The 27,424-nt window shown below is 42.7% G+C and overlaps 1 protein-coding gene across 1 annotated transcript in view; it reads left to right on the top strand.

The window, feature by feature from the left end:
* The window catches only part of AMMECR1 (AMMECR nuclear protein 1), a 132,666-nt gene that overhangs the window by 90,180 nt on the left and 15,062 nt on the right, over positions 1–27,424 (top strand). The window contains exon 4 of the mRNA XM_083722375.1: positions 19,741–19,855. Within this exon, the coding sequence (XP_083578501.1) occupies positions 19,741–19,855 (115 nt within the window). The remainder of the gene's footprint in view (positions 1–19,740; positions 19,856–27,424) is intronic.

Below are 27,424 nucleotides of genomic sequence, written 5' to 3' on the forward strand. Positions count from 1 at the left end.
TGTCTATGCTCTGGTAACCTCTAGGTGAGATTACTGCAATGTGTTGTAGGTGGGGCTGCCTCTAAAGACAGTTTGGAAACTTCAGTTGGTGCAGAATTTGGTGGCCAGGTTACTCTCTGGCACAAGATGTTTTGAGCATATTACACCAATCCTGGCCCAACTACACTGGGTGCCAGTTAATTTCCGGGCTCAATTCAAAGTGCTGATTTTGACGTATAAAGCCTTAAACAGCTCAGGAATTCAGTATCTCAAGGACCACCTCTCCCCATATGAACCCACCTGGAAGCTGTGGCCATATTTAAGGCCCTTCTCTGTGTGCCTCCTCCACAAGAGGTCCAGAGGGCAGCAACATGAGAACAGGCCTTTTCTGTGGTGGCTTACCACTTGTGCATTGCTCTCTCCAGGGGGGCCCATGTGACTCCTTCATTACATATCTTTAGGCACCAGGTGAAAACATTTCTTAAGAACCACGCCTTGGGCTGATTAACATTCTATGGCCTTTTAAATGTGTTTATGGGAGGGGGGCTATTAGTGGAGGTTTTTTGGTTTTATTATTTTGTGTTCTCATGTTGTATTTTTATGTTGTGAACTGCCCTGTGATCTTCAGATGAAAGGCAGTATACAAATTTAATAAGTAATAATAATAATAATAATGAATAATAATGGGTTGGGGCTCTTTCTCAAACAGAAATCCTTGAAAATTTTAACATAATTGCCCTTGAACTGCCAACAGGTGCTTTTTTTTCTTCTTCTTTTTGCATTAACACTATCATTATGCAACAACTGCAAGTCCAAACAGATCAAATCTATACAGTATGCACATTTGAAAATTAACATTATGTGTAGCAATAGACTCCTTGCATTTCGAGTGTGCCTACCAAAAATGATTTGAAGGCTTTTGGGCAAACAGTTCATAGCAGTCATTGCCAGGCAACAGTCTTGTCGGATGATGGCAGGCACTGGGCACTTCCTCGTTGTATTAAATACATTCTTCATGTTTTTCCTACTAACCGTCTCCAGTCAGTGGAAAGATAATTTGACTCACTACCCAGGGAGGTATGCCCATCCTTCTTTATTGTGACTTGTTCTATGGGAGAATATGAATAGAATAATTTATTTGGGAAGAATGTGGTTAACAGGAAGATTCCTTAAAAGCTGATCCCCTGTAGTTCAAGGGAGCTGGGTTTCCTTTCCCTTTCCTGCCTCCATGTAAAATCTTGATGCCTTTTGCATTCTCCACTGTATAAAAAAAACTAAAATTTCCCAGGCTCATGGAAATGTATTACACTTTGCCTTTCAACTCTGTTTCAGTTTTTGAATTGCAGTTTCCTTTCCTCACATGCACACCCTTCCAGGGTCGGTTGCCCCAAGCATGCCTTTTCCTTTTAATGAAATGAAAATTTGCTTATTTTTGCATTAATATGTTTGAAATATCTGAGTTCAAGGGCAACTTTCATGACTTAAACTGGGGGTTCCCAAACTGTGGTCCTTGGACCAGCAGTGTTCAGTGAGCATCAAGCTGTGGTTGCACAGTGTGACTCTGAAGAACAGCAGGACCAGGAGCTGCTCAATTGTTCTCATCACTTGAGAACCCCACTGGCTTCCTCCTCTCCTTTGTGGAGGATGGGGAGGACACGGGTGTTGCTCTCTCTTCACTGGGGATGAAGGGAAAGAAGGAAGCCAGCGTCTGTTGCTCCTGTGGAAAGCCTTTGCTAGTCCCACCCACCCTTTGAGATTTGCAGTCATATTAGGTTTAAAAGGAAAGTGGGGAGAAGTCTCCCAACTACACATACAAATCCCTCAGTAAATTCCTCTCGTTTCTGTTCTATGCATACTTTCCTTCTAAGGTTTGTCAGTTCTATTCAGGAAATGTAACCAGTTTCCTGTTCAGTAGTTAAGATTGGAGTATCAGAACAATTTGTTTTCTAACAGATAGGAAAGGAGTGTGTACACACAATAGTACCTTTCTGTCTGTCAAGCATGTAGGCTTCCGGCATTTTAGTGCTAATTAGCAAAACAACAACAATCAAAGAAACAACCCCTGTTTCATAGGCTGGCTTATTTAAAAGTGCTGAAATACAGGTATTGTTTCCTGTTCAGCATGTGTACCCCTTGACTTTTATAATATTGGCTGTGCAACTAATGTCTGAAAAATTATTTTCTTGTGTCTGATATTTGGTGCATGTTAGCCACTCTGCTTTCTTGTACCTCTGCACCAGTCTTCCCCAACCTGCTGGCCTCCAGATGTTTTGAACTGCAACTCACAGCCTCCACCAGCATGGCCAATGCCAGTCAATGATGGCAGTTGTGGTCCAAAGCATCTGAGGGGCACCAGGTTGGGGAAGGCTGCTCCTCACTGTTGTTCCTGTATTTCCCATTTTAAGTGTCTTGCCTGTTATCCATGTTACATTGAGGGAAAGTGATTTCTTAACTTGCCATATATTATTTTTGTGAGGAAAATGCTAAGCTGTACTTGGCTTGTCCATGAATTGCAGCAGGATGACAGAGCAGCAGGTAGGCAACGTAGACAGGCAAGCAACCAGTGTAGGTTTTGTGGGGGGAGGCGGAAGAGCTGCAGCAGGGCAGGGAAGGCCCTTAGAAATCAGTGTGTTCTGCTTTCACTGTGCTCTGGACACAAACACCACCATTTCAGCCTCAGCAGCCTCGCAGGCCTAGAAAGCAACGATGAAGCAAGGCAGTTGCTGGTAAGCTGCCCTGGTAAACAAGTGGCCTCAGGGGCAATCAGCACAGGGTGAGCTTTGCAGGCTTTCCCACTCTCCTTTTATCACTGCCACCACTGGTTACACAAGACAGGAGGGGGGAAATGCAGCCATCCTTCTCTGGCTCCTCATGGTAGACACAGTGGCAGCAGGTTAAGAGAGGGAAAGCTTGCAAAGGCTACTCCACTCTGGTCCAGCGCTTTCCCTTTCAGTCCACCCTCTGGGGAAAAGGGAAGAAAGGTTTCAGGAAATATGTGTGGGCCAGAGGATGCATTTGGAGTGTTGTGTGAGGGAAGAGGATTTGGGGTGAGATGTGTGGGGAGGGGGCATAAAATAATGTGTTCTTGGATAGAAAGAGAGGGAGGAAAAAATGTGAGGGTAGAATATGTGCTCATGGGGGAGAGATGAGGGTATGTGTGGTGGGGGGGAGGGATGTTCTGGGTAGAGAAAGAAGGATAGTAGGGGAAGGTCCTTTTACAGGAAGAGAAGGGTAGAGAGAGAGATGTGGGAGAAAGAAATGTTAGTTGGTTACGAGAGGAGGGGACTGATGGATATGGAGCAAGATCAAAGATGCTGTTAGGTAGTGAGAAAGTGATATGGGGGGGAGATGCTTGGGTTCGAAGGACACTGAGGGTCACTGAGAAGTAGAATTGCAATGGGGTGATCTGTGCATGACAAGATTTTACAAGCTTTTCTATACTCCTCATTTCAATCTTTGGTGTTGCGATTTGGGCAACTCATGTGATTGAAAGGTGGGTTGCCTTGTCCACTTGTGGGAGCTAAAAATGTTTCCCACCACTGGTCTGAGGGTTTGTAGTTCAGGGAATGTGTGGGGGAGGTGGTTTGGGGAGTCATGGACTGTAGGTAGTGTTGGTGAGCAATGCAAGCAGTGGTATAGCGCTCTCTCTCTCTCTCTCTCTCTCTCTCTCTCTCTGTGTGTGTGTGTGTGTTTGTGTGTCTGTATCTGTTTGTCTGTCTCTTGTAGGTTTGATTTTATAGAACAAAAAATGCTATTGCTGACTTACTAACAGCATTATTTGTACATTATTATTTGCCTTTCTACAAAGGTGGTGTAGTCATAATTTAAATCCTCAGTCAGCAGTGCTTATTTCAATGTTTACCGATAAATAATGAATTTGTGCGGAGCACCTTCACATTTCAATGATAATTGTGGTGAACCTGCACCGTTTAGATTTCAGGGTATGTGATATTATCATAGGTATTTTCATAGGTTGCTCATAGGTTGTATCTTGGTCGTAATTCTGGTGCTTTGCTCTCCTAATCAACTCTGATTTTCCAGACAAGCAATCCTCGTTTTGTGTGGGGCTTATGTTCTGGACCCCCACATGCATGGGCAGAGTGCATGTAAGCCCATTCTGCCCCCACCCTGTCCTGCCCCTTTTCATGACATCTTTATGACATTTTGGGCCTACTTCCGGGTTTGGCGCCATGCACATGTGCACAATTGTGTGTTATTTGAACACACCTAAATGGGTTGTTGCCTGTACAGTGGTACCTCAGAACTCAAACATTATCCATTCCGGAAGACCGTTCGACTTCCGAAATGTTTGAGTTCCAAGGCGTGGCTTCCGATTGGCCAACAACTAGGTTTTTGCACCGCAGAAGCCACATTGGACGTTCATGTTCCGAGGAATGTTAGAAAACCAGAGCACTTAATTCCGGATTCCCTGTGTTCGGCAGCCAAAATGTTCGAGAATGGAGCCATTCAAGTTCCAAGGTACCACTGTATTGGTTTGCAGTGGGCGATTCTCTTCTTAGCCTTCCTTAGTCTTACTCCTGTGTGACATGGCTAAAGACTTCAAAAATAGTATGATTTCACATGCTTCCTAAACAGTATAAAGCATAAAAGAGCTTTCCTAAAATGTAAACTGTTAGCACTTTACATAGTTCAGGGTCTTACTGGAGCCTATTATTAGGAAATTATTTCTACTATTTTTGAAAACATAATGCACAATCAAAAAGCTCTGGAATTATAACCCTAAATATTGACCATCTGGCATGTGCAATCATATTGATGTAGAAATAATGAGATATGAGATAATAATCAAACTGAGTAGTTCTGCTTTGGCCTGCTGATTTGATTCTTTCGGGTACACTGCAGTAATATATTCCAACTTTTCAATACCAGTTGCTATGAACAATACAGAAAAACATTTCCTCCTGCTGCAGAACTGCCTGTTTTTCTCACTTCTATATTGGTTTCTAATATTAGTTCACATAGCCCCTATGGGACTGATTGGGGGTCCACACATACAGGCTTTGTTGAGTCCAAAGCTACATCCTGTGCATATGCATCCTAATTTAAGCACCCCTTCAGTCCTTAGCCCTTTGGTTATGGTCTGAATTTTATTCAGGTGACATTGGGCTGTATCCCATCTTGTGACTCCACTACTGCAAGGGCTCAGAAATGCTAATGATTAAGCAGTATATAAGTGTCTTAAATAAACAAGTAAAATAGACTTTTCAGAGCTGTGCAACAGAGGAATCCAACGCAGTATTTACCAATTCACCCCACATAAGTGGGGGACCTGTTGGGGTGATCTGCCAGCAGAGATTTACAGACTCAAAAGGATGCTGCCAAGATGGCGTTGAGAAAGGTCGTTTTTGGCTGAGCTCCACAATCTGTTTTAATTATTTAATTGGGGTTTGTTTGTTTGCTTTTTATGTGATAGTGCTGTTGCTGGCTCAGCAGCTATCTAATTTATCAGGGGCTAGGACCTTTTCAGTGTTGTTTTGTTCTCTGAGGAGCCAAGAATCATTAACCAGGTTTAAAGGGAGTTCAGCAACTGCAGGTCTTCTGCCCCTTTGGTGTTCTTGCAGTTTTGTCTTTACAGGTTTTAAACTTTATTCTAAGGACTCAAAAGGGATGCTCCGAGGGATTTTCTAGTTGGTAGATCTGGTGACTGTCCTGAGGCCCTTGACTTGCTATGGAATTTTGAGATTCAGAGGACTATAGATATAATTGTTTCTGAGCATACTCTCTGATCCAGTGGAGCACGTTCAGCTGCCTGGTGTACTTGGGAGTTACATGTGAGGAAACAAGTCAAGGACGGTTAGAGTGCAGTTAGTGCAGGGGTTGTTAACCTGGTTCCTACCGCCCACTACTGGGCGTTTCAGGATTCTAGGTGGGCGGTAGGGGGCTCTATGGCACAAGCTGAATCCTCCTTCCATCGAACACTGGTGGGCGGTAAGGAAATTTTACCATCAAGAAAGATGCATTAGTGGGTGGTAGGTGTAAAAAGGTTGACTACCCCTGAGTTAGTGCAACAATGACTGGACATATGCTAGAGCATGATGGTGAAAGCAGTGAAGAGGGCCTGCTTTGGTGCATCCTCGAGAAATGGCCCAGAAGAACTTCAGGGTGGTCCATTAGCTGTTGACACCTACAGTATATCAGCAGATGGGGTCTGGGACACCCCAGAGACCCTCCATGTTAAGCACTTTGAGGACAAAGACAGTCTTCTCTTTAGCAAGCTAGATGCCGTGACTGATGCAGTCCCAGAAGAGATTTCCAGTGCCCCATCAAACCATGTTCTGTGGGATCAGTTTCAGTTTTTGCAACCTGATTACATTGACATGGTGCTTGCATGCACCTAACGATGTGCCCTCTTCATCCTTCCTCTTCTTGGCTGATTAAAACTAGCTGGGGTGAAGCATGACTGGCTGAATTCAGGGGATGGTACTGCCCACCTTGAAGAAGATGATATTGTGGCCACTCCTGGAAAAAACCCATCCAGCACTGAATGGTACTGAACAACTACCATCCTATTGCAAATACCCCTTTTGGGGCAAGGTACTTGAGAGGGCTATGTCACAGCTGCAGGCATTCTTAGTGGGAACTGGGGTCAGACTTTGCCTGTGATACATAATATAAGTGCCTTTGCCAAATTGCATCAACATGTACCAAATTGCAGTGTAAATTGCACCTGAATTAACAGTCGTGAAACTTTCAAAAGCTACTTCTGGCATGTAAGCCCGAAACTAGAAATGATGCAGACTCAGATCGTGTTGAAAACATTTTTTTTTTTTAAAAAAAAAGAATTTAAGTGTTATGCAATTAAGGAGTGCTAAATTCTCTCTCTCTGTGTGCCCACTGCTTATCACCCCAGGTGCTTGTCTCACTTTCAGTGTCAAGAACCTGATTGAGAAAAGGCATAGAGGATAGAGGTAATCTGTGGATTCAGCACCATTTCCCTATATGTTCCTTTGCTCTTAAAATCAACCTTGTCCCCTGCTTCATCCATGATTGCAGTATGTTTGTACTTATCAGAATAGGTCAGCCAAAATTATGACTCCATGTGTCTTGGAAATAGTTCCTGTGTCTAGTGCATCAGGCTAAGGCCAAGGAAAGCATGTAGACTAACAAAATAAAGATGGGAGTGCAAGAAAAAATAAGGGGGAAGGGGAAAAAAGAGGGGGAGGTTACCCATTACCTTAATGAAGTCCCCAACTCTTTGGAGACCTTCCCTCAAACACAGTATCAATATTCAGCAGATAACTTGGTAAAGCTCAAATGGGCCAGCTGAGCTTATACACGTGCCCCTTTCTCTGGCAGCTCACTTAAGTGCCCCACTCCCCCTGATATTCCTCTTCTGCTTGTGGTTTGGCCTGGACAGTCCCCCATCAGGTTGGAGTGCAGCATGTTCTGTGGAATTTCGGAGACCAAGTGCATTTACTGCTTCTGTGAAACCACTGTGCATTAGGGATTGTCTGAGCTTGGATGCTCCCCCAACAGCGACTTTGCAGGCTGCTGAAATAGTTGTCTTCCAATGCAGGCAGTGGCCAGAAATATTGCTCCAGTACCACTTTTCTCGAACTCTCAGGGTGGCTCTGTGTGTGCTGAAGTGGCCTTTCTAGGGATGGTGTCACGTGCTGGGTCTGTTGCCCACTGAATCTATGTAACGGCCTGCCAGATTCATTTGCAGGAATTTGTAGACCACTTTTCAGCAACTGCTTCTAAAAAAAGCAATTCTATAAAACCTATTAAAATTGCACATTAAAATTTGCCACAAAGAACAGCCATTGGAACAGCAGGAAACCAACGTGGGGGGGGGGGGGGGCTGACTTCCAAAAGCAGAACAAAATAATCTCATCTTTACTTGCTTCCAGAATGCCTTGAGAGAGGGAGTCAAATGAACAGCTCACAGAGGAGTGTTTCAGAGCTCCGCTGGCCACTGGAAAAGACCAGTATGCCTTCCTCATATGATGAAATTTGAACCAAGGCATCACTGACAGATCTTAAGCTTGGACTGGGGATACCCCATCAATTGACATAGGTACCCTCTTGTCTGTGTCTGGTGTTGCAACTTCATGCCCCAGCATACGAATCACCTTCTATGCTAGGAAAGGAGACAGCTTGTGCCTTATCTTAGATCCTGAGCTATTTTATCTGAGAATGTTGTATATTGTTTGAACGTTTATTTTGTGTACACTCAATAGAAAAGATTTGTTGTACTTAAAGCAAGATAAAGATAGAGGCAACCAAACAGCCCACACTTTTCAAAGCTGCTTCTCAAACCGTGCTGTTCTCAGACTGCTAGAGTCTTGGCAGGTGAGGCACATTCTATTGCATAAGACCCGTGTTGAGGGGCCTCAAGCTCTCAGGTCCTTAGAACTCCTCCCCTCAACTCTTTGCAGGCTGCAATCTCTTCATACAGTCCTTAAGGCATCTCTAGCTGGCCCTCAGACCTCACCATGGGTCACCCCCACTTGCTGGCCCTGCTTCACATCCCTAGTGTTTTGCCTGGCTGATTCTGCCTCATGCTTGTCTGGATGGTGGATAGAGAAGTCAGTTGCAGTGTCTGAGACGAGTGAAAGGTTACATGATAGAAGTTTATGAAATTATGCATGGCCTGGAGCAAGCGGATAGAGAAAAGTTTTTCTCCCGTTCTCTTAGCACTGGAACACATGGACATCCAATGAAGCTGAATGCTGGAAGATGCAGGACAGATAAAATAAAGTACTTCTTCATGCAATGAAGAATTAGACTACTGAACTTATTGCCACAGGCGGCACCAACCCAGATGGCTTTAAAAGAGGACAGGGCTATCAGTGGCTACTACCCATGACAGCTATGCTCTACCTCCACAGTTTGAGGCAGTAATGTGTCTGAATACCAGTTGCTAGAAACCACCAGAGAGGAGAATGCTCTTGTGTCCAGGTCCTGCTTTCATGTTTCCCATAGGCATCTGGTTGGCCACTGTGAGAATAGGATGCTGGACTGGATGGGCCGCTGGCCTGATCCAGCAGGCTTTTTTTATGTCTGTAAGTATAGGGACGCGGGTGGCGCTGTGGGTTAAACCACAGAGCCTAGGACTTGCCGATCAGAAGGTCGGCAGTTCGAATCCCTGCGACGGGGTGAGCTCCCGTTGCTCAGTCCCTGCTCCTGCCAACCTAGCAGTTTGAAAGCATGCCAAAGTGCAAGTAGATAAATAGGTACCGCTCCGGCGGGAAGGTAAACGGCATTTCCATGTGCTGCTCTGGTTCGCCAGAAGCGGCTTAGTCATACTGGCCACATGACCCGGAAGCTGTATGCCAGCGAGATGAGCGCCACAACCCCAGAGTCGGTCACAACTCGACCTAATGGTCAGGGGTCCCTTTCTCCTCTTTTAACTCAGTCCCTCCATTTGCCACAAACTCTCCCAGGACTCTTCAATTTGTCAGCTTCATAACTTTGGTGTATAAGAACTTTCTCCCTTGAGTGAAAGCAAAACAACATAAAATAAGCACAGCATAAAATGTCTAGGATGCTGGGGATGCAGATTCTAAACAATGTATTGGAAACTAGTAAATGCCTTTAAAACTTTTGAGAGGACTGAAAAAGGATCTCATGGAGAATTTCTTTTCACTCCTGTTCTTACCCAGGGCAAATATCCAGTTCTCTGTTGTACCATATCAGTTCCATGTGCTTTTTTATTTCTGTCCTCTGGTATGACCTTTGTCTCAGCTGGCAGCCTGTGTGATCTTAAAGCATTTTCCGGTTCAAAATAACAATACATAGGAAATTCAAGTGTGGTTTTTTTATTTCCTTTCCTGCCTTCAGCCAGTGTTCAGGATGTACACATAATTCACAGGTCTGGATTTAGGGCAGGGGTTGTTTTGCTGTCTAGTCTCAAGCATAGACACTGGCTATGTTGGCACATCACGTCTTGTGCTTGTGCTGAAAAGAAAGAACTGCTTGTTGCATCTTCTGGACCCATAATTGTTGTTAACATGAACCACAGTTAGTTTTGGCAAACCAGTATCAAAAGCCATAGTTTGGAGTTGGATTGTTTGAACCTAACCATAGTTAATATTAACCACAGTTCATCACTCCCCATAATACAAAAACCTGTTGTTACCAAACCAAAAAGCTTTTCAAACAACCCCTGGCAGCATAATAAGTGTGAGTGCATGAGACCAAGGCTTATTGCAGCTCATTCCTGCTCACACAAGTTGCACTACATCGTGGTTTAACATGATGTGTGAAAGCAATATCTGTGTATGTGTTAATATATATATATAAATCCTTCATGTCTTAGTTTTTGAGGATGCATGCAGCAGAGCTATTTCTCACCATCAACTTAGATTTTGGATTTCAAGTTTTCTTCTCAAAGGTGGGCAGGGGACTGCCTGAAAATGATCTCTCTCAAGCTTCTTTACAAAAACTGGAATGAGAATTTTGCCTGTTCTCTCAAGAGCAGTATTTCTCTTTATACTATCAGATGAAAGAAGCTGTTGGTTTGGCTGCTCTTTTGATAAAGCTAAATTATGCTTATTGCTGCTGGGGTTTCACTAGGAAAATATTGATTGTCAGTATAACAAGAATTCCCTCGCTGCCTGTTAGTGGCCTCAGCCAGCTAAAACCTGGCAATGGAAAAATCAATAGATGTTAACAAACTCCCTCTGTCTCTAAATTAATGTCTATCTTCATAATTCTCCTGGTTTCTGTCAAGGGAAATCCCAGGGAATAGATGATCCATGGTGACTGTTTTGCAATAAGGGACAGATTTCAGGGAAAGCCCCACCACACCACACATTCCTTCGCCCTGAGTCAAAGATCTGGGTAAACCATGACCCATCTCAAGTTTCATTTGCTTCCAGTTGGCTCTTCTATTTGCAGTGCCAGCACACACACACACACCCATGATGGAGGACATGGGATGCGCTGGTAAATATTCAGTGCAGAATTTTGCTGGGAAATGCTTAGCGGTATCAGCAGCTGCATGTGGGATTTCTCTTTTTTGTCAGGCCATCCACAAAGAGGCTGTGCCAAGACATTATGAATCCCCTTAGCTTAGCTTCTCTGGGACATTTATAAATTTAACAAAACTAAAACTATAAAGCTATGCCTGAACTGTATCACTTTAAGTGTAAGTGGATTTGCACATTCAAATGCTGTCACATGTTGGGTGGGTGAGTTTCTTGCATATAAAAAAAAACCTAACCCATCCACAAGAAAAACTTGCATATAAAAAAAAACTAACCCATCCACAAGAAGGGTTTGGTTTGTCCTCTAAGATAAGACATTTTCTGAAGGATGCCTTCTTCCCTTTAATTGCTTCTTTGTCTCTGCTATTTAACCATCTGGCCTCATCTTCCCTGGTGGTAGTTTTCTTGATGAGCAGTAGACCACCTAGGTGAGCTTTTAATAGTATGCTTTTGAACAACCCCAAGCACTCTGGTGAGACTATTTTCTTGAATTGGCCTTTCAGCTTCTTTCTTACCAATACCAATACCAATACCAGTACCAATACCACAGTCTCTTCTGAAGCCAAATATGATTCTGTTTGATTGACTTGGCCATTGGCCACTTACATATACAGTTGTACCTTGGTTTTAGAACAGCTTAGTTCTTGAAAGTTTTGGCTCCTGAACGCCACAAACCCGGAAGTGACTGTTCAGGTTTGTGAACTATTTTTGGAAGCTGAACGTGTGACAGGGCTTCCACAGCTTCCGATTGGCTGCAGGAGCTTCCTGCAGCCAATCAGAAGCCGCACTTTGGTTTTCAAACGTTTCAGAAGTCAAATGGACTTCAGGAACAGATTCCATTTGACTTCCAAGGTACGACTGTATGTTGAATTTGATCCCAGTTTATTCAGCAACACTTGCATCTTGAACCAGGTCCTGGGCAGCACTTAAGATCAAGTCAAATGTTGCCTCATCTCTGGTTGGCTCCATGACAAGTGTTTTAGGGTACAGTCATTTAAGGTATCTAGAAATCTTAACTTTGTCCTAACTGGAACAGTAACATACCCATTCTATCTAAGGATACTTGAAATAACCCACCACTACAGCATTTTCTCTTTTGAATGCCTCCTTGATTTCATTTTCCATCTCAACGCTCTGGCCATTTTGGTCAGGGCCATTTTGGTCTGGCCATTTTGGTCAGGGGGACAATAGTGTCCCTCTAGTACTGAATTGCTCATGGGACCCAGTTTCACTTTCCACTGTTATAGAGTCTGCCGCTTTGGGGATTTCTAGCTCATTGGGCAAGATGTCTTCTTTGTTTCTCACATACATTATCTTGTAATCGATACAGGAGCCCTGTATTATAGGTAAGTATTATTTCCATGAGTGTGAGCGACTGAGGCCAAGATAGAATCTAAGGCCAATTAAGTAATTTGTGGCTGAAGTAGGAATCACACTAAAGAATTTCTGATTCACTGTTAATTCTCTTAATCCTGATTCTCCACCAATTCACAGCCATAATAAACATCAGTTGACTTTTCCTCGCTCTAAGAGTGGGACTAGTTTTACTTTAATGGTTCCCTCTGAAACTGGATTTAAGCTGCTTGCTATTGAACTCTTGGGGCATGGCAATATTTTGCATAGCTTGTGTTATAAAAAGGGAATGGGTGTGGGGAAGCAAGTAAAAAAGCAGGCAGGGAAGCCCTGACTCGTGAGTTCTATTCTTGGCTGTGTCACTGACTCATTGCAATCAGTTTGCTGAAATGTAATGTTGGACTTGCCCTCTGGCTGTTAAAAATAAAGTGGGGAAAGCTCTCTTTCTAGAGCTTTGCCACCACTCTGTAAATACTTTTTGTCTGCTGTCAAACTGAAAAAATCCTAGTCGACTGACCATATTGAGTTTTAACTTTGGGTAATTAAATGGATTAAAATTCATTTGAAAAATGATAGTTCTAAGGAAAACAAACAAACTTTGTTTTTCAGCTGATGCACACACATGTAGCAGTAGGCATTCCCTTTCAGAATAACCATTCCCTCTTCTTCATTGGCGAAGGAGGGCTTTCTCTCTCTACATTTTTTATAAATACTTGCATTTTTTTTAAAAAAAAGCAACAACAGAATCCTTATTAAATCAGGAGTGTCTTTTTGTCAATCAAAATTATTTAATTGGTTTAATACACCTGATTGATTGATTGATTGATTGATTGATCAATCAGACACTACTGCTCTACTTATAAGTCTTGCCCTCACTCAGTAGCTTACTTAACTAGACTGCTTCATGGAAGCTGTGTTGCCCAGGTGAAGGCAGCTGGTTTTCAGTCCAAATTCAGTAAACCAGTTTTGTATTTGCACAAAATCTATATCATCAGTAAGGTTGGAAGAAAATAAAGCTCTCCACAAGTATCAGCCCTACTTATGTATCTACATGCAGGTCCCGCTATCTGCCTGCTCACTATCTGAAAATTCACTTATCCACATTTAAAGAATTATGCACAAACCTCGCTATATGTTCTGCAGCGTCACTTATCCAAACAGCCGACTTCCTTACTTCCTTTTTTTTAAAGTAATATTTATTAAGAGTTTAAAGATTACAAAAAGAAAAAAGAAAAGTTAAACAAAGCAAAACAATACAATACATGAAAAACAGAAAACACTACTAATCTTGACAAAACAGAAACAAAAAATAGAAACAATTAAAAACACAACACATCCAATATTTCCATATCTTTCATTTATTTGTTTCAATGACCTCCTCACACCTCCCTTTTTTGTATTCTAGTTCAGTTAGCTATTTCAGCAAATCCTTTCCATCTTTCTCAATTTTTGTCCTATAATTTATCTTAACACAATCTAACCTTACTTTTTTCCCCTTTGGCCCATTAACAATCTATTTTTACTTAATTCTTTATAACATTTCTGCTAAAGCCATATAACTTCATTCCAGCATCCTTCTAACATTCATTAATTTTACAGTGTTTCTGTAAATAGTCTTTAAATTTTTTCCAGTCTTCTTCCACCGACTCTTCTCCCTGGTCTCGGATTCTGCCAGTCATTTCCGCCAGTTAGCCTTACTTCCTTGTTTGTTTCTGCTTTTTTTGTTGGCAGCAGCCATTTTCGGGCAGAAAATGCTCCTTCGGGGAGCAAGATTGGATACATCAGAGAGCAGGAGAGTTCAGACAAATCCGTTAGGGTTGGGTTTTGTTTTTGTTTGTCTTTGTCTTTCTTTTGTTGATTGCCTGCAGTCATTTCAGTGGGGGAAAGCGTGTGGACAAATCCTGCATTATAAATATTTCTATAGGAAATAATGGAAATCATTGACTCGTTATGCAAATACACTCTCCTAACAAACGATTTCCAGGAAACACATTGTGTTCGATAAACAGGACCTGTGTATCACTAAATTATTAGAAGACATCAACTATTCTTTTCAATTTTCCAACTACTGTCCATGACACTCTCTAGAATTACCTTTCCAAATCCACAATCATAATTTTCTCTGGTATATTCCAACCTACTCAATCCCACCCCCAGTTTGCTTCCCCAGACAAGTTATTTTTTAAAAGCCATTGTATTGCCAAGCATTGCATGCATCTCTTTTCTGGTATGCCATCTTGAGGGTGTTTGGGTTTTTTTAGATATTTATCACACATCTAAAATTAGGTGATGAACATTTAGCATCCTTTGCCTTTGTTCTATAATGTTCAGAACACATTTTGAATTCCTGACAAATGCCTCTCTCATGCTGTTGCTGATGCTCAATTAAAATTTATAAATAATTTATAAATAAATAACTGGGACTTGCAACAAAATGTGGAGTTTTCCTGATCAGGATTCCAAACACTTCACTCAATTTCATTCTTTTTCCCCTGGTTTGTGGTGTTCCTTCCTCTTAGAGGTTTTTTTAAAAAAACAACAACAAAAACCACCACCACCACCAAAGATGTTTTGAACTTCTCCAAAGCATGATGTTTCCCCAAGGCTGCTAAAACCTCTGCCCCTCTTGCGCATGGGTGGTGTGGTGTCTCTTTGGCTACGTGAGTGGCACTTAACAGTCTGAGCATTAGAAATAGAGATGGTTGTGGTGGTGATGGCAGTGATGATGGCAGTGATTCACTCCAATTGTGTTTTGCTGAAATGTCTTCTGTTAGCAAAGAGAGCAGAAGCTGTCACTCACCCTCACTTGGGTGTGAAACTTCCCTTATGTTATTGCTGGCATACATCTTTGTGGGCACTTAAAAAAAAAATGCTTCACTCATGCCAGCTTCTACTCAGTTGTTAGTAGTGTCATGCCTCTTCCTGCCTTCTGCTCCAGGCAGCAAAGCCATGCCATTTGCATTCCTCCCCAATGGTTTTGGGCAAGTTCTCCACTACTGGCTTTGCACTGGAAAATAGTACTAATTTGGAGTACACTTCTCAGATCTATACTATGCTAGTATCACTGGGTTGTATACCACTGTATTGACCATTTGTTTTGTGGGGTAGCTTTCTAATTTTCATTTACCTTGATGTTTCTTAAAGCCTTACTCAGGCAGCCACATGCCTCCGAGCCCTGAAATGAGAGACAGCTGCTATCTCAAAACTTTTTGTTCGCATTTGGCAAGATCCCAAAATGGTGGTGGGGAACTGGTTTTGGTATGCAGCACTGGGTTGGAGGTATGTCCTGAACTGAGAACAGTATGTCACTGATGTATATTGGTGGCATGAAACACCATTTGCGTATCATTTTCATAACTGAGGTCATGCTGTTATTTATGCAGTCCCTAAAAGTGTACTATTATGCTTAGTACTCGTAATCTGAAATCATTGCCACCAAAAGCACAGGGTTGTAGCCGTTATTCCCAGAGTTAGTCAGATTAGACTAACAACGGGTCTGCTGAAATCATAATTAAAGTTGTAGGTTGATCATTGTAGTAGATTCCTATGAAATGTCATGATTTCAAAAAGTGAGACCTTAAGCAGCAGTCAGTCTTAACTAGTTTATTGAAACAAGCCATCTTCATAAACCACAGTTTGAAGTTGAACTGCGGTTAGCAAGAACAGAAGGGAGTCTGTAAGCCTATGGCTCACCCAGTCCTGCTTATGTAATGCTAAGCCATAGTTCAGTATTGTGTCTGAACGTAGTTGTTATTGCTTTAACTTCATCCCTGTAACTGGGATGAAGTGCTGCTGTCGCACCCAGGTCCTGCTTGTGGGCTTCCCACAACCACCTAGTTAGCCACCTATTAATCCTTCCCACAACCACATTGCAAATCCAAATAAATATAAAGCTATTACTGTATTGTGGGGGGTTGGACTAGATAACCCTCAGAGTCCCTTTCAGCTTTTCATTTCTGTGATTCTGTTTATTTATATTAATATTATAAGTTAATAGCTCAGTCTTATCTGGATTTACTTAGATTAGAAGGAGTTCTCACTGTGTTCAGTCGGTCTTAGTGTGTTTTCAGGATTTCATCCTAAAAGTATTACTTGGAAATGTCAGAAAGCACAATTGTTGCTTTGATGACATTTTGATTCAGCTCCCTTCCTCCTCACACCGGATGCTGGGAAGTGGAGTTGTGGCCACACAAGGGAAGATGAATCCCGAAGCAAAGTGATGACCAAGCTCCCCTTCAGATTGTCATTATGTTGCAGGAGGGAATCGGCTGCAACCTGGCAAATTTAGGACTTTTTGTGTTAAGGCGACAGAAAAAATGCACTAGAAGGTGTGGGGAAACAATCAGTTGGCAAGTCATATAACCTCTGTGCAAGCAAATCTGGATGAATGCTCAATAACCAGGTTGCCAGGAAGCAAACCTTGTGAACAGAAATTTCAGTTGGCACCAAGCTGGCCTTTTCTTGCTGGTGGTCTTACTTGAATAAAAGGTGATACAGTTGGCCCAGCAGCCCTTGTTCCTCTGACTGGCAGCAGAGGCCAGAGTGTGCTTTCCCTCAACTTTCACAATCCCCAGGCAACTGCAGTTGGCAGGAGGAGGAGAGAGTTCTTCATCTTGGGAGCAACGGGGTAGAAAGAGGAGCAAGCTACTTGCAGCTGCTGCTTCTCTGATGGATGGGTCCAGGCTAGCGTACCCTCGCTGTCATGTTCTTCCTGGGATAGTTTCATTTAAATCTCTGTCATTTAAATTCAGCAAATAAATTTCTTCATCTTTCTCTGCCTGTGCCTCTGCATGTGTTGTCCCATAACATTGTTTTGTCTTCCTGTAGTAATGGCTGACCACTCAGTTCAAACAGAACAAATGTTCCTGCAGCAAAATGTACACCTCTGAATTGTCCCAAGAAACTCACTGTCCTTTCAGCTCTTTTGCTGATGGCCAATTATCTAAAGCAAACATGTAATTTACCATAGACAAAGGTTTCCACCCCAGAGAGATGTGGAAAAAACTCCACCAAACTGCATTTTGTTTAGTCCAGACGGATCTGTGGTTACTTCACAGGCATTTCTGTGCTTTGGGAACCTTGCTTTGTTACATTTTTGGTCACAGCTGTTAACAATGCTGTGGAGTTTATAATGTGGCTCATACCCAAGGAGGATTGCCCTGTGGAGAGCCCTGTGGTTGGTTTGCATCCAGCTGATTAGCACAGCTTCAACTTAATCAGAGTGCTTTTGTACTCCAGTGCAGCTAGAAGCCACTGAGGCAACAGGTAAAAAAAAAGAGCTAGGATCCTATTTGCACATGGCTGATCACAGTTTTGTAAAGTGGTGGTGGAGAACCACTTAATGCAAAATGAGATTTTGTGTTTCAAGATGCAGAGGGAGGAACAAGCTGTATCGGCAGAGTGGGATTGGGGTTTCACTCAGTGATATATCGCTGGTGAAACTGCTACCACTCCTGGGTCCCTCTGCTAGCAACACTCGCTGGAGGAAGTCACTAGCAGACGAACTCAGGAGTAGTGGTGGTTTCACCAGCGATATACTGCTGAATGAAGCCGACATCACGGTCTGCTCCTCATACTGCTCCTGGGAAATATATTGATATACAGTGGTACCTCAGGTTAAGTACTTAATTCATTCTGGAGGTCCATACTTAACCTGAAACTGTTCTTAACCTGAAACACCACTTTAGCTAATGGGGACCCCTGCTGCTGCTGCGCCGCCAGGGCACAATTTTTGTTCTCATCCTGTAGCAAAGTTCTTAACCTGAAGCACTATTTCTGGGTAAGCGGAGTCTGTAACCTGAAGCATATGTAACCTGAAGTGTATGTAACCTGAGGTACCACTGTATAGCCCAGGCCTAGTGCTTATGTAGTCAGCTGCTATGTGGGATATGATGTCACACTCTATGGGTGTCTTTAGGAAATAAATGTAATAAATCAATAACATCAAATGTTGAAGTGCAGTATAACTGGTTATCAAGTATGGATACAGTATTGCACATTATGACAGTTTTTTATGTTCAGAGGCTAGCTGTTGTAATCAACATCACAATTTTCAAAGAAATATTTGGAGCACACTTCCACCCCTAGGTATAAGTGAGCACACATACAGATTTTCTCTGCTCTTCAGGTCTGTGCACTTGCCTCTTCCAAATATTGTACTCCGATGTTCTTTCAAATATTGTTTGAAATGTATTGTCATTAACGATTTCTCTCCAGTTTATCCCAGTTCTTCATTTAAATCTGTGATGTGTCATACTTTGTACTCTCTAGTAGGAGTATGGAGCAATTGCAGATTATCTCAAGTTCACAACCTTCTCACTGACTAACCATTTCTCTGTTCCTCAAAACACCTTGTGCTCCAGAGCTGCAATACATGCCATTTGTTCTCTGCATACTGAAATTGTGATATCAAACTTGCACATCTATGTGACATATTTATCCTTAAAATATTAATCATTTACATCTAAAAGCTTTGTCAGTTCTGGACTTTGGTTAGTGCGGAGAGCTGTTTCCATAATGTTTTTCTCCCATTTGGAGCATGGTCTTGTACACTTGCAGGGGATGAATTGCTTGATCCGTGGGTTGCTTCGCTCTTGTTTAAGCTGACTGGGTGCTAGAATCAGAGTGGTTCAGGTCCACTTGGCCATGGAACTCACTGGGTGGCCTTGGGTTGGTCAGTGGCCTGGTTTACACGTAACATAGCACGTAGCATAGCACTGTGGTTTAGTGCTACATGCACAAGCTACAACGAGCTCAAAGCTGAGATTGCAGATTACAGCATAATCTGGTTAGTTAAATCAATTTCATAACCCATGGTTTGAAATTGGTTTGTCTTGAAATTTGTTTCTCTGTTCATAACCACAAACCAGGATTTGTGTAAAGTAAAACTAAACTCTGTAGAAGTCCTCCTGCAAGAGGAAGAGAAGGGAGAGCTTGTCAGCCTAAGACTTTGCTTAGGCTCAGTCCAGCTTGTGCACATAGCACTAAACAATGGTTTAGTGCAGGGCTGGGGGCCTGTGGCCCTTCAGATGTTATTAGACTCTAACCCTCATCAGTCCCACCCAGCTGACATCCAGGGATATTGGGAGTTTTAGTCCAGCAACATCTGGAGGGCTGGAAGTTCCCCATTCTTGCTTGAAGGTTATGTGTGAACTTGGCCAGTTTCACTTGGCCTAATATAACTTGCAGTGTTCTTCTAAAGATACAGCTGGCAAGGAGGGAGAGAACCATTATCCACCCACCATGAATTCCTTGAAGGAAAGGTGATAAATGTGACAAATAACGAAACATGTGGTGGAAAGAACAGTTTTAGTGTCCAGAAGCTTTCCATTTACTGCTAATAATTTATTATTAAGGCTAAAAATATGTTCAGCTGTGCCATTTCAGTGCACATTTCTGTTTACAATAAGGTGCATCACAATCATCCCCCCCCCCTTTTTTCTTTTTTCTTTCACAGTGCCCTTAAAGATAGCCGGTTTCCCCCAATGACGAGGGATGAGCTGCCACGGCTTTTCTGCTCAGTGTCTCTACTTACTAATTTTGAAGATGTCTGTGATTACTTGGACTGGGAGGTAAGGATTCTCAATCTTTTTTTTCTCTCTGTGAAAAGAGTTGCTGCTTTGTTGAGCACAATTTCTCTGTCTTTGTTAAAACAAAATATGACTAGAATACTTTAGCATAGTCGCTTAGTACTGTCGTCCTTCATTAGAGTTTGTTTTGCACTGCACTAGGGTAAACATGCACAGAGGAGATGGTTATAGACCTCTACTTAATCAAAGTAAACATATGATGCTCTTCTAGAACAGTGTGTCGCCTGGCAAATAAACTTTCAACATTGCATTTAACTACAAGCACACAGAATTTCAATTTTTTCTTTTGACCAACCTTCGCCCAGATCATACCTAGTCACAGTGCTATCTCAGAGGCCCATTTCTCACTGAGACAGTATATATTTGTCTGGACTGTAGATTGCAGGTGAGGCCCATTTGATGGGATGCTTCTTCTTACAAGAAAATAACTCACACTTAATATAAATAGTTATCAGGACAGGTGGTTTTAAAGTATCCTTCCCAATGTGATTGTTTTGTGTGAGTAGGAATCATTCCTGCCATGTGAAGTACTCCAGCCCAGGCACAGTGAGAACTAGGCCTAAGGAAGAAGTTTTGAGTAACTGAAATGAGAGCATCCTTGGACAAACACGGTGCAGGCCACACAGGAAGAACTACATAAATGTGCTTTTATCTCTTTTATTCCATAAATGTTATGAACGTGGCAGCACCTAAGTGAGCATTTGCCATTTAAAAACTGCATGTGGTTCTTTGTAGAACATGAAAGCTTGCAGGACAAGAGCATTTTCAGGATTTTTTACATCTCCTCATTGCAACAGCCAATTTATATAGGGTGCCTAGATAGGTTTCTGAAAATCATGTCACTTGCAACAATAATGGGCTCCTCGTGGTAATTGCAGAGTGCTACATAAAATTACAGCATTTTGCTTTAATATGCCTCAGATGAGTTCTAATGTAGGGTTTTGAGTGTTCCTGATTAAGTGACCATTAATGTTTCTTTTTCCCCTCTGTCATGCAGGTTTAAAATGTGTAATATCTGCCATGGTTGCTTTCACTGATAAGGCTGTAAATTACCTTTAGGGTTAGCCTTAGACAGAGTCACTTATACAACGCGGAAGAGGAGGAGAATGCACTTCACAGATGGAAAGGGCTTCTGATTGCCTGGGCCTTTTTTATACCCCTTTTTGTTCTTGTTTTTTTAAAAAAACAAAACCAAAAAAACAACAACACCACCCTTGAATGTCAATATTCAGGCATAGCCTGATCTTTGTGGATGTATCTACAATGAGAAAAGGTTCCTCTCCCCTCTAGAAATTCTACTGGCTGTTTTATAAGCTGCAAAATAGAAATGGAGTTCTTGGTTGTATCATGGTTTCAGATATTAATAACTATAATGATCCTTTGCATGCAACTTCGCAGACTGCCAGTTGGCTGCTTCGTGTGAATAACTTGTTGCTATTAACTGCAGTTCATTTAATTTTTGCACTCAGATAAAAATGTACAAAATTTCAGTGACAGTAATTAGTAGCAGAAAACTGGATATGGGTATGCTTAGAAACTACCTTTGTGACGTTCAGATAGCTAACATTTTAGAGCAATTGAGCTGTGAACGATGTAGTAAAGTACTCTGTGAAGAGCATTAAGTTCTCTAAAGATGCACTTGAGGTTTCCTAATAGTCACAATATGGTTTCAGGTCTCTTCAAAGCAACTATTACATTCTGAAGCTAGCATTTAAATAAGCAAAAGGATACACAATTAAGACCAGTTCTTAGTGTCAAGTTTGGACTCTTGTTCATTCTAGTACATTGCCAAATGCCCATCCATTAATATAATCAAGTAGCTGAATGTCTTCTGGTTTCAAGGGGCCGCAGAGCAAAGTCCCATAGGGTTTCACAGATTACTGTGTAGCACGCACACACACAAAAAACCCAACAACCTTCAGGTGACCATGTTCATATGTAGCTCTAAGCCAAAATATGGCTTAATGGAACAAGCAAACATGTTGGGGTCCTGCTGTTTCGCTTAGTGTTATGTCTGAACCTAGGCTGCCGACACACCACAAACAGTAGTCAAAGGTTTGTTCTGTAGCCTGCCACTCACGTGTTTGGGGAGGTAAACCTTGAGCAAACCTGTGTCTTAGCTCACAGCAGGGCTGGAGGAGGAGCAAAGTGGCCTCTTCTCTCTTGGACCCGCACATTTGTTTGTTCATGCTAAGCCATGGTTTGGCTTAGTGTTCAGTGTGAACTGGACCAGTTTGATCTGCAGTCCACAAGAGGCAGCGATGGCCACCAACTTGGATGGCTTTAAAGGAGAATTAGAGAGGTTCCTACAAGAGAGAGGTTATTAGGTTGCTAGCCATGATGGCTATATTTTGCCTCCACAGTCAGATGTAGTAATGCTTCAGAAAACCAGTGGCTGGAAACTGCAGAAGGAGAGAGTGCTGTTCTGCTCAAGTCCTACTTGTGGGCTTCCCACGGGGGCATCTGGTTGGCCACTGTGAGAACAGGGTGCTGGACTAGATGGGCCACTGTCCTCATCCAACAGGGCTCTTTTTACATTCTTAAGTGCTGAAAACTGTCTAAATTCTTACTGTTTTGTTGGGGAGGGGGCAGGTAGTCAGTAAACTTAGGGCTGAGCTGCACATTACCTTGGCAAATCTGTACTCAGAAAATTATTCCTTCTCCCTTAGAAGTGCTCTCTCTGAAACCCCCATTTTCACCCACCCAAGTTGCTTCCATTCTCTGAGCTTAGCTGATGGGGAGGATAGGCCAGTGGGATAAAAATGGCACTGAAGAACCTTTTCAGGAGGCAACCAACAGCTGTGGGAAAGTTTTAACCGCCCTCTTCCACCAGGTGATTATTCTCTGCATGTGTTTCCCCACTACAATACTTTCCTCACAAAGAAAAACACAAGGTTAAGAGCATTTGGATTTCCTTATGCTGCATCGTTCCACCATTTAAAAGAAATCATAAAGGGATATGGCTATGTTCTTCCTCCAGCACCTGAGGCATTATGCCTCCAAAGGCCAGCTGTTGGGGATACTGCTGTTGCACTCTTGCCCTGCTTGCAGACTTTCAATAGGCATTTGATTGGGCACTTTGAGAACAGAATGCTGGACCAGATGGGCCTTTGGTCTAATACAGCAGGGCTTTTCTTATATTCTTATAGATACCATTCAGCATCAACAAAAGTAACCACTCATTCATTACCACTTAGAGGTGCCACATAATGTACTTAACCTTTGCTTGGTTAGGTACTCATTCTAAATTACAACAGTTGGGAGAAAGAAGGAACGGATTTCCAGGAAGATTGGCAATCAGTACTTAAATGTCAGAGAGTAGGGACAGCAGAAGTGGCTGGCTGGTTTTTTAATGTGTTTTCAAAATCTTGGCATTTATTTGAAGGGTCTTCACAATGGAAACTGTTCAGCGGGACTTGGGGTGCCTTCCCCCCTTTATTTCCTAGTATCCTTTAGGCTGTGGTCTCCTATATCATTGTAGGCAATGGTGAAAAACCATTTCAGTCTGAGGGTTGTATTGTCTCATGGGCAAATTTCTGGAAACAGCATGCTAGTGGTGGACAGCAGCACAGACAAAGTAGGTAGGGCAATGTTTGTGACATCTTTGTGCAGTGGGCTACATTCCAGTCATACAAATGTTTGATAAGGGAAGAAGAGGACCCACTTGCACACTTTTCCGTGCAGGCAAACAAGAAACATTTAAGCCAGGCAAGGCTCTCAAGGAGGGTGAGGAGGAAGTGAGAAAGTGGCCAGAGAAAGGGGGCATGACCTTAGGAGTAGCCTAATGGCTGGACAAGGAAGTGTGGAGGGCAGCATTTGGTTCTCAGACCTGAGGTGTGTGTCTCCCCTCCCCCCTTTTAAGCAAGATGGTAGCATCCTTTAAGAGAGAATGAATTTTATTGAAATATGGGACCTTAAAAGAACTATTCTCCTCTGACAGTGAGAGAGCTTATACCATCCGTGTTTCTTTTAAGGAAGATGCAGTTATGCAATGTGAATGGCCAAAGGTCATTTCAAGATGGCTAGAATATGACCTTAAGAGAGAATGTAGGTCTTCCATCTGGCATAACTGCTCATTTCCAGGTCCTCCTGAAAGGAGACCTTTCTTCTGTAGGTATGCTGTTAATGATATTGTGGGAGCTAATACAACAAATAGCTGACAGGTGCGAAGCTACTTCTAAATTTCAGGTTCTTAGATGGTTGAATGTGGTGCTTTTTATGGCAAGTGAAGCTAAGGATGTGACTCAGGGATGCATCTGCACTTTGGTGCAGGCAGACAAAGGATTCCCCCCCCCCACTGGATAGTTTAATATTTTCCCTTGAGAAATATATACCTCTTCAGTTGAGGATGAGTGAATTGGCTGTCATTATCTCCCATATGTTATATCCCAGATTGCTGCCGTTCTACCTGTTGTTCAAGTATAATTTGCATGTTTTTCCAGCTACTTGCCAGAAGAGTCACTTGGGACCACAGTGTACAAATACATGCATTTTCATTTGCCCCATTCATTCTTCCCTGGCATGGCTTTGTGGGACTCACCCTGCACATCAGCTCCTGCTATCAGGAAACTGGGCATGTTGTTACTGCATGCCTCTCAGAGCAAGGGCTTCCTACCCCACAAACTTTGCCAGTATCTTCATAAAAAAAGAAAAAGCTGATGCATTACGTAGGGTAAAAGAAATGCCCGTAGCTAAGGGACACAGGCACATGGAAGAAGAAGTAAAGAGATCAGCTGGCCACTAGACCATAGCTCACTGGCAGAATACATGTTTTGCATGCAGACAGTCCAAAAATTGATCCCCGGCATCTTGAGGTAGGTCTGATAAAGATTTCCTGCCTAAACCTTTGGAGAGCCATGTGCTAAATCTTTGGATGTGCAGGGCCAAACATTGCTTCTTCCTCACATCTTGGTCCTGGAAACATTCGGGCTACTCCATGCAAAGCAGTTTCCTAACATCTGAACTGTATGCCAATAATAGGTCTGACCCTACTTTTATCATAGCAACAGACATATAGGACTACTGTTCTCATCTCCTTAGCCTAGTTCTTGAAATTTCCTTTCCTCGAGTGACATTCCTAGTACCTTCATCCCTCGACCACAGCTAGACCCTTCCCAGAATAAAGAGTATTTGGGCTGCCTAGATGACAAGACCCTGCTCTCGGCCTCACTGATGTGGTCCAAAGGAAAGCAGAGCAGTACACTTGGCACCAGCTTGGCTGTAGGTGTTGCTGGAAGGTGGCATACAAGCCGCCATCCAACTGTCTTAGGGATTCTACTCCAGATTTGTATAGCTTTTTCTTCTCCTAGAGATATCCCACAGGGCAGCAGAGGTTTAGGACCAGAGTTTTTCTTCTCTCAGAAGGGCTAGCTTTCTAGGTGGACGAGCCCCATCTGCCCCTCACTTCCCTCATCAACATGTGCAGGAACTGCCTTCTTGACCATTGGTCCCAGTATTGGTCTCAGCTGCTCAATCCGCAGGAGCCTTTATTCATGTGCATGGGAAGTCCCTAACACATCAAGGGTTTGAGAACCATTAGCTCCCCTCACCTCATTTAGCCAGCCAGTCGAAGCCGTTTTCAGGGTGTGGCAGCTGTCATATGCTGACAGCTTTAGGAGTCATAGATGAGAGCTAGGAGCATCTGCCTTAAGGGGGGACATGAGAGGAGCAAAGGAGACATGAAACAGGAGAGAGAAGGAATGATAGCTTACATTTTCATTCTGCCTTTCCTTCAGATCACTTAAAGCAACTTAAATTTGTTAATCTAGTGACCCAATCAGGATCAGTGCACTGACATTCATTGGATTCAAATCAAGGTTTGATTTTGTCTCTCTTTAAATACCTTTACTGGATTCTTGTCTTCCCCTGGATCCTGCACACATTTCTTGTTGTGGCCTTTAAAGCTCTCTCTGGCACTGCCGCCCCAAACCTGCTCTTAATATGCCAACATATTCCTGCCTTTGTTCATTCAGTTCTGCCACCTTGACTGCTTGAAGGCCTCTGGCTCCCACAAAAGAGTCCTACCTCCCTTCTATTGTCTGGAACTAACTCTAAAATGTCCCTCTCCCTTTCTCTTTTTTCACTTTAAAATCCCTCTTCAAAATCAGCCTCGTCCATGAAGTAATTGACACAATTGCCTGTAAACTAAGCCTAGGCTTATGCAATTGTACTGATCACATAGCCTTGTTCTGTTGTCTCTCTCATGATTGATTTCTAGATTATATGACCTTTGCAACAGGTACTTGTTCTCTCATTCTTTGTGAAGCACCATTGCACATGTGCTCCCAAGAACACAGAATTTAGAGCTAGGAGCAGAGAACTGTAGTTGGAGGAAGAAGAGACAAGAAGGGAGATTATTTTCTTTTATTAAAAAAATGCAGGAGGATTTAACATATTTCAAAGTGGAGGTGTAGGAGGGAAGGAGAAATAGAAGAGGGAGGGAAGGAGGGAAGAAAGTATGTTGTAGGGTTGATGACTCCCAGATCATGTCAACATTCTCTTGGTGAAGAGAGACCGCAGGATGTAAATTGCAGTTTGCGCAAGTGTGGCAACGAGAGAGCCAGGAAGCCCTTTTGAGATCAGGGTAGCACAGCTGTGCCCAAGAAGAATGCCAAACTTGCATGCAGGAAGAAAAAAGACTGGATAAATTGTCTCTCTTTCTCCATAAAAGCCAGAACATTCTGCAACAAGAACCAGAGGCCAAGATGGAGCTAGGCAGAATTCTTACCAAAGACAGAGCAAATTTTGCTCTGTCTACATTGCTGTCCTGCTTGTTTGAGTGAAACTGCCCTCCTTTTTTCCATGGAAAAGGAAGGAGGAAGGGTGCAGGGCTACTTTCCAATGGTGGTTTTGTTAAAGTTCTCTGCAAAAGCCCAGATTATGGGAGGATAACCACCTTCCCTTTCCACCATGGACAATTGTGGGAAGGTAAGGGGGAGAGTTTTTTGCAGAAGGAAGCCACAGCGAAGTGCAGGTTATATCTCCTTCAAAAGCCCAACACAAGGGCATACAGTTCTCTCTTCCCCCAAGTTCTCTGCATATGCTAGAGAAGTTATGGAAGGAGACTACAAAATAATGGCCTGGTTAGTAAACCAATGGTCTTACTAAACCTGAAACGCCACATACATAGAGAATGCAGGCATATGGCAGTTACCAATTTCATGCAAATGGTGATGGAGGGATTATAGTAGACAGGAACTGGGTGAACAATGTCTGGTATTAGGCTTGTTCCAGTCCTAAACAATAAAGAAACTTCTTCATGTTGTAACTTTTGTTCATCTTGTTATTCTTCAGATTTTTTTAGTCCTCTTGCAGTCATGCTGATGATTACAGTGTCATTCCCAAGCCCCACCCAGAAAGTCAAAATTGCAGAATAGGCAAATTGAAGGGAATAACAAAATCTTTAGGTTTAGTTGTTCCTCTGTTGAAGCCCTCCAGGAGTTTTACACTACAATTGTGTTGGCTGAGGCTTATTGGAGTTGCAATACAAAAACACCTGGAGGGCACCAGATTTAAGGTTCTCAGTTGTGTTATGAATCTCCACTGCAATAC

Source organism: Podarcis gaigeae (genome assembly GCF_964106915.1).
Source record: "Podarcis gaigeae genome assembly, chromosome: Z".
Classification (NCBI taxonomy): domain Eukaryota; kingdom Metazoa; phylum Chordata; class Lepidosauria; order Squamata; family Lacertidae; genus Podarcis; species Podarcis gaigeae.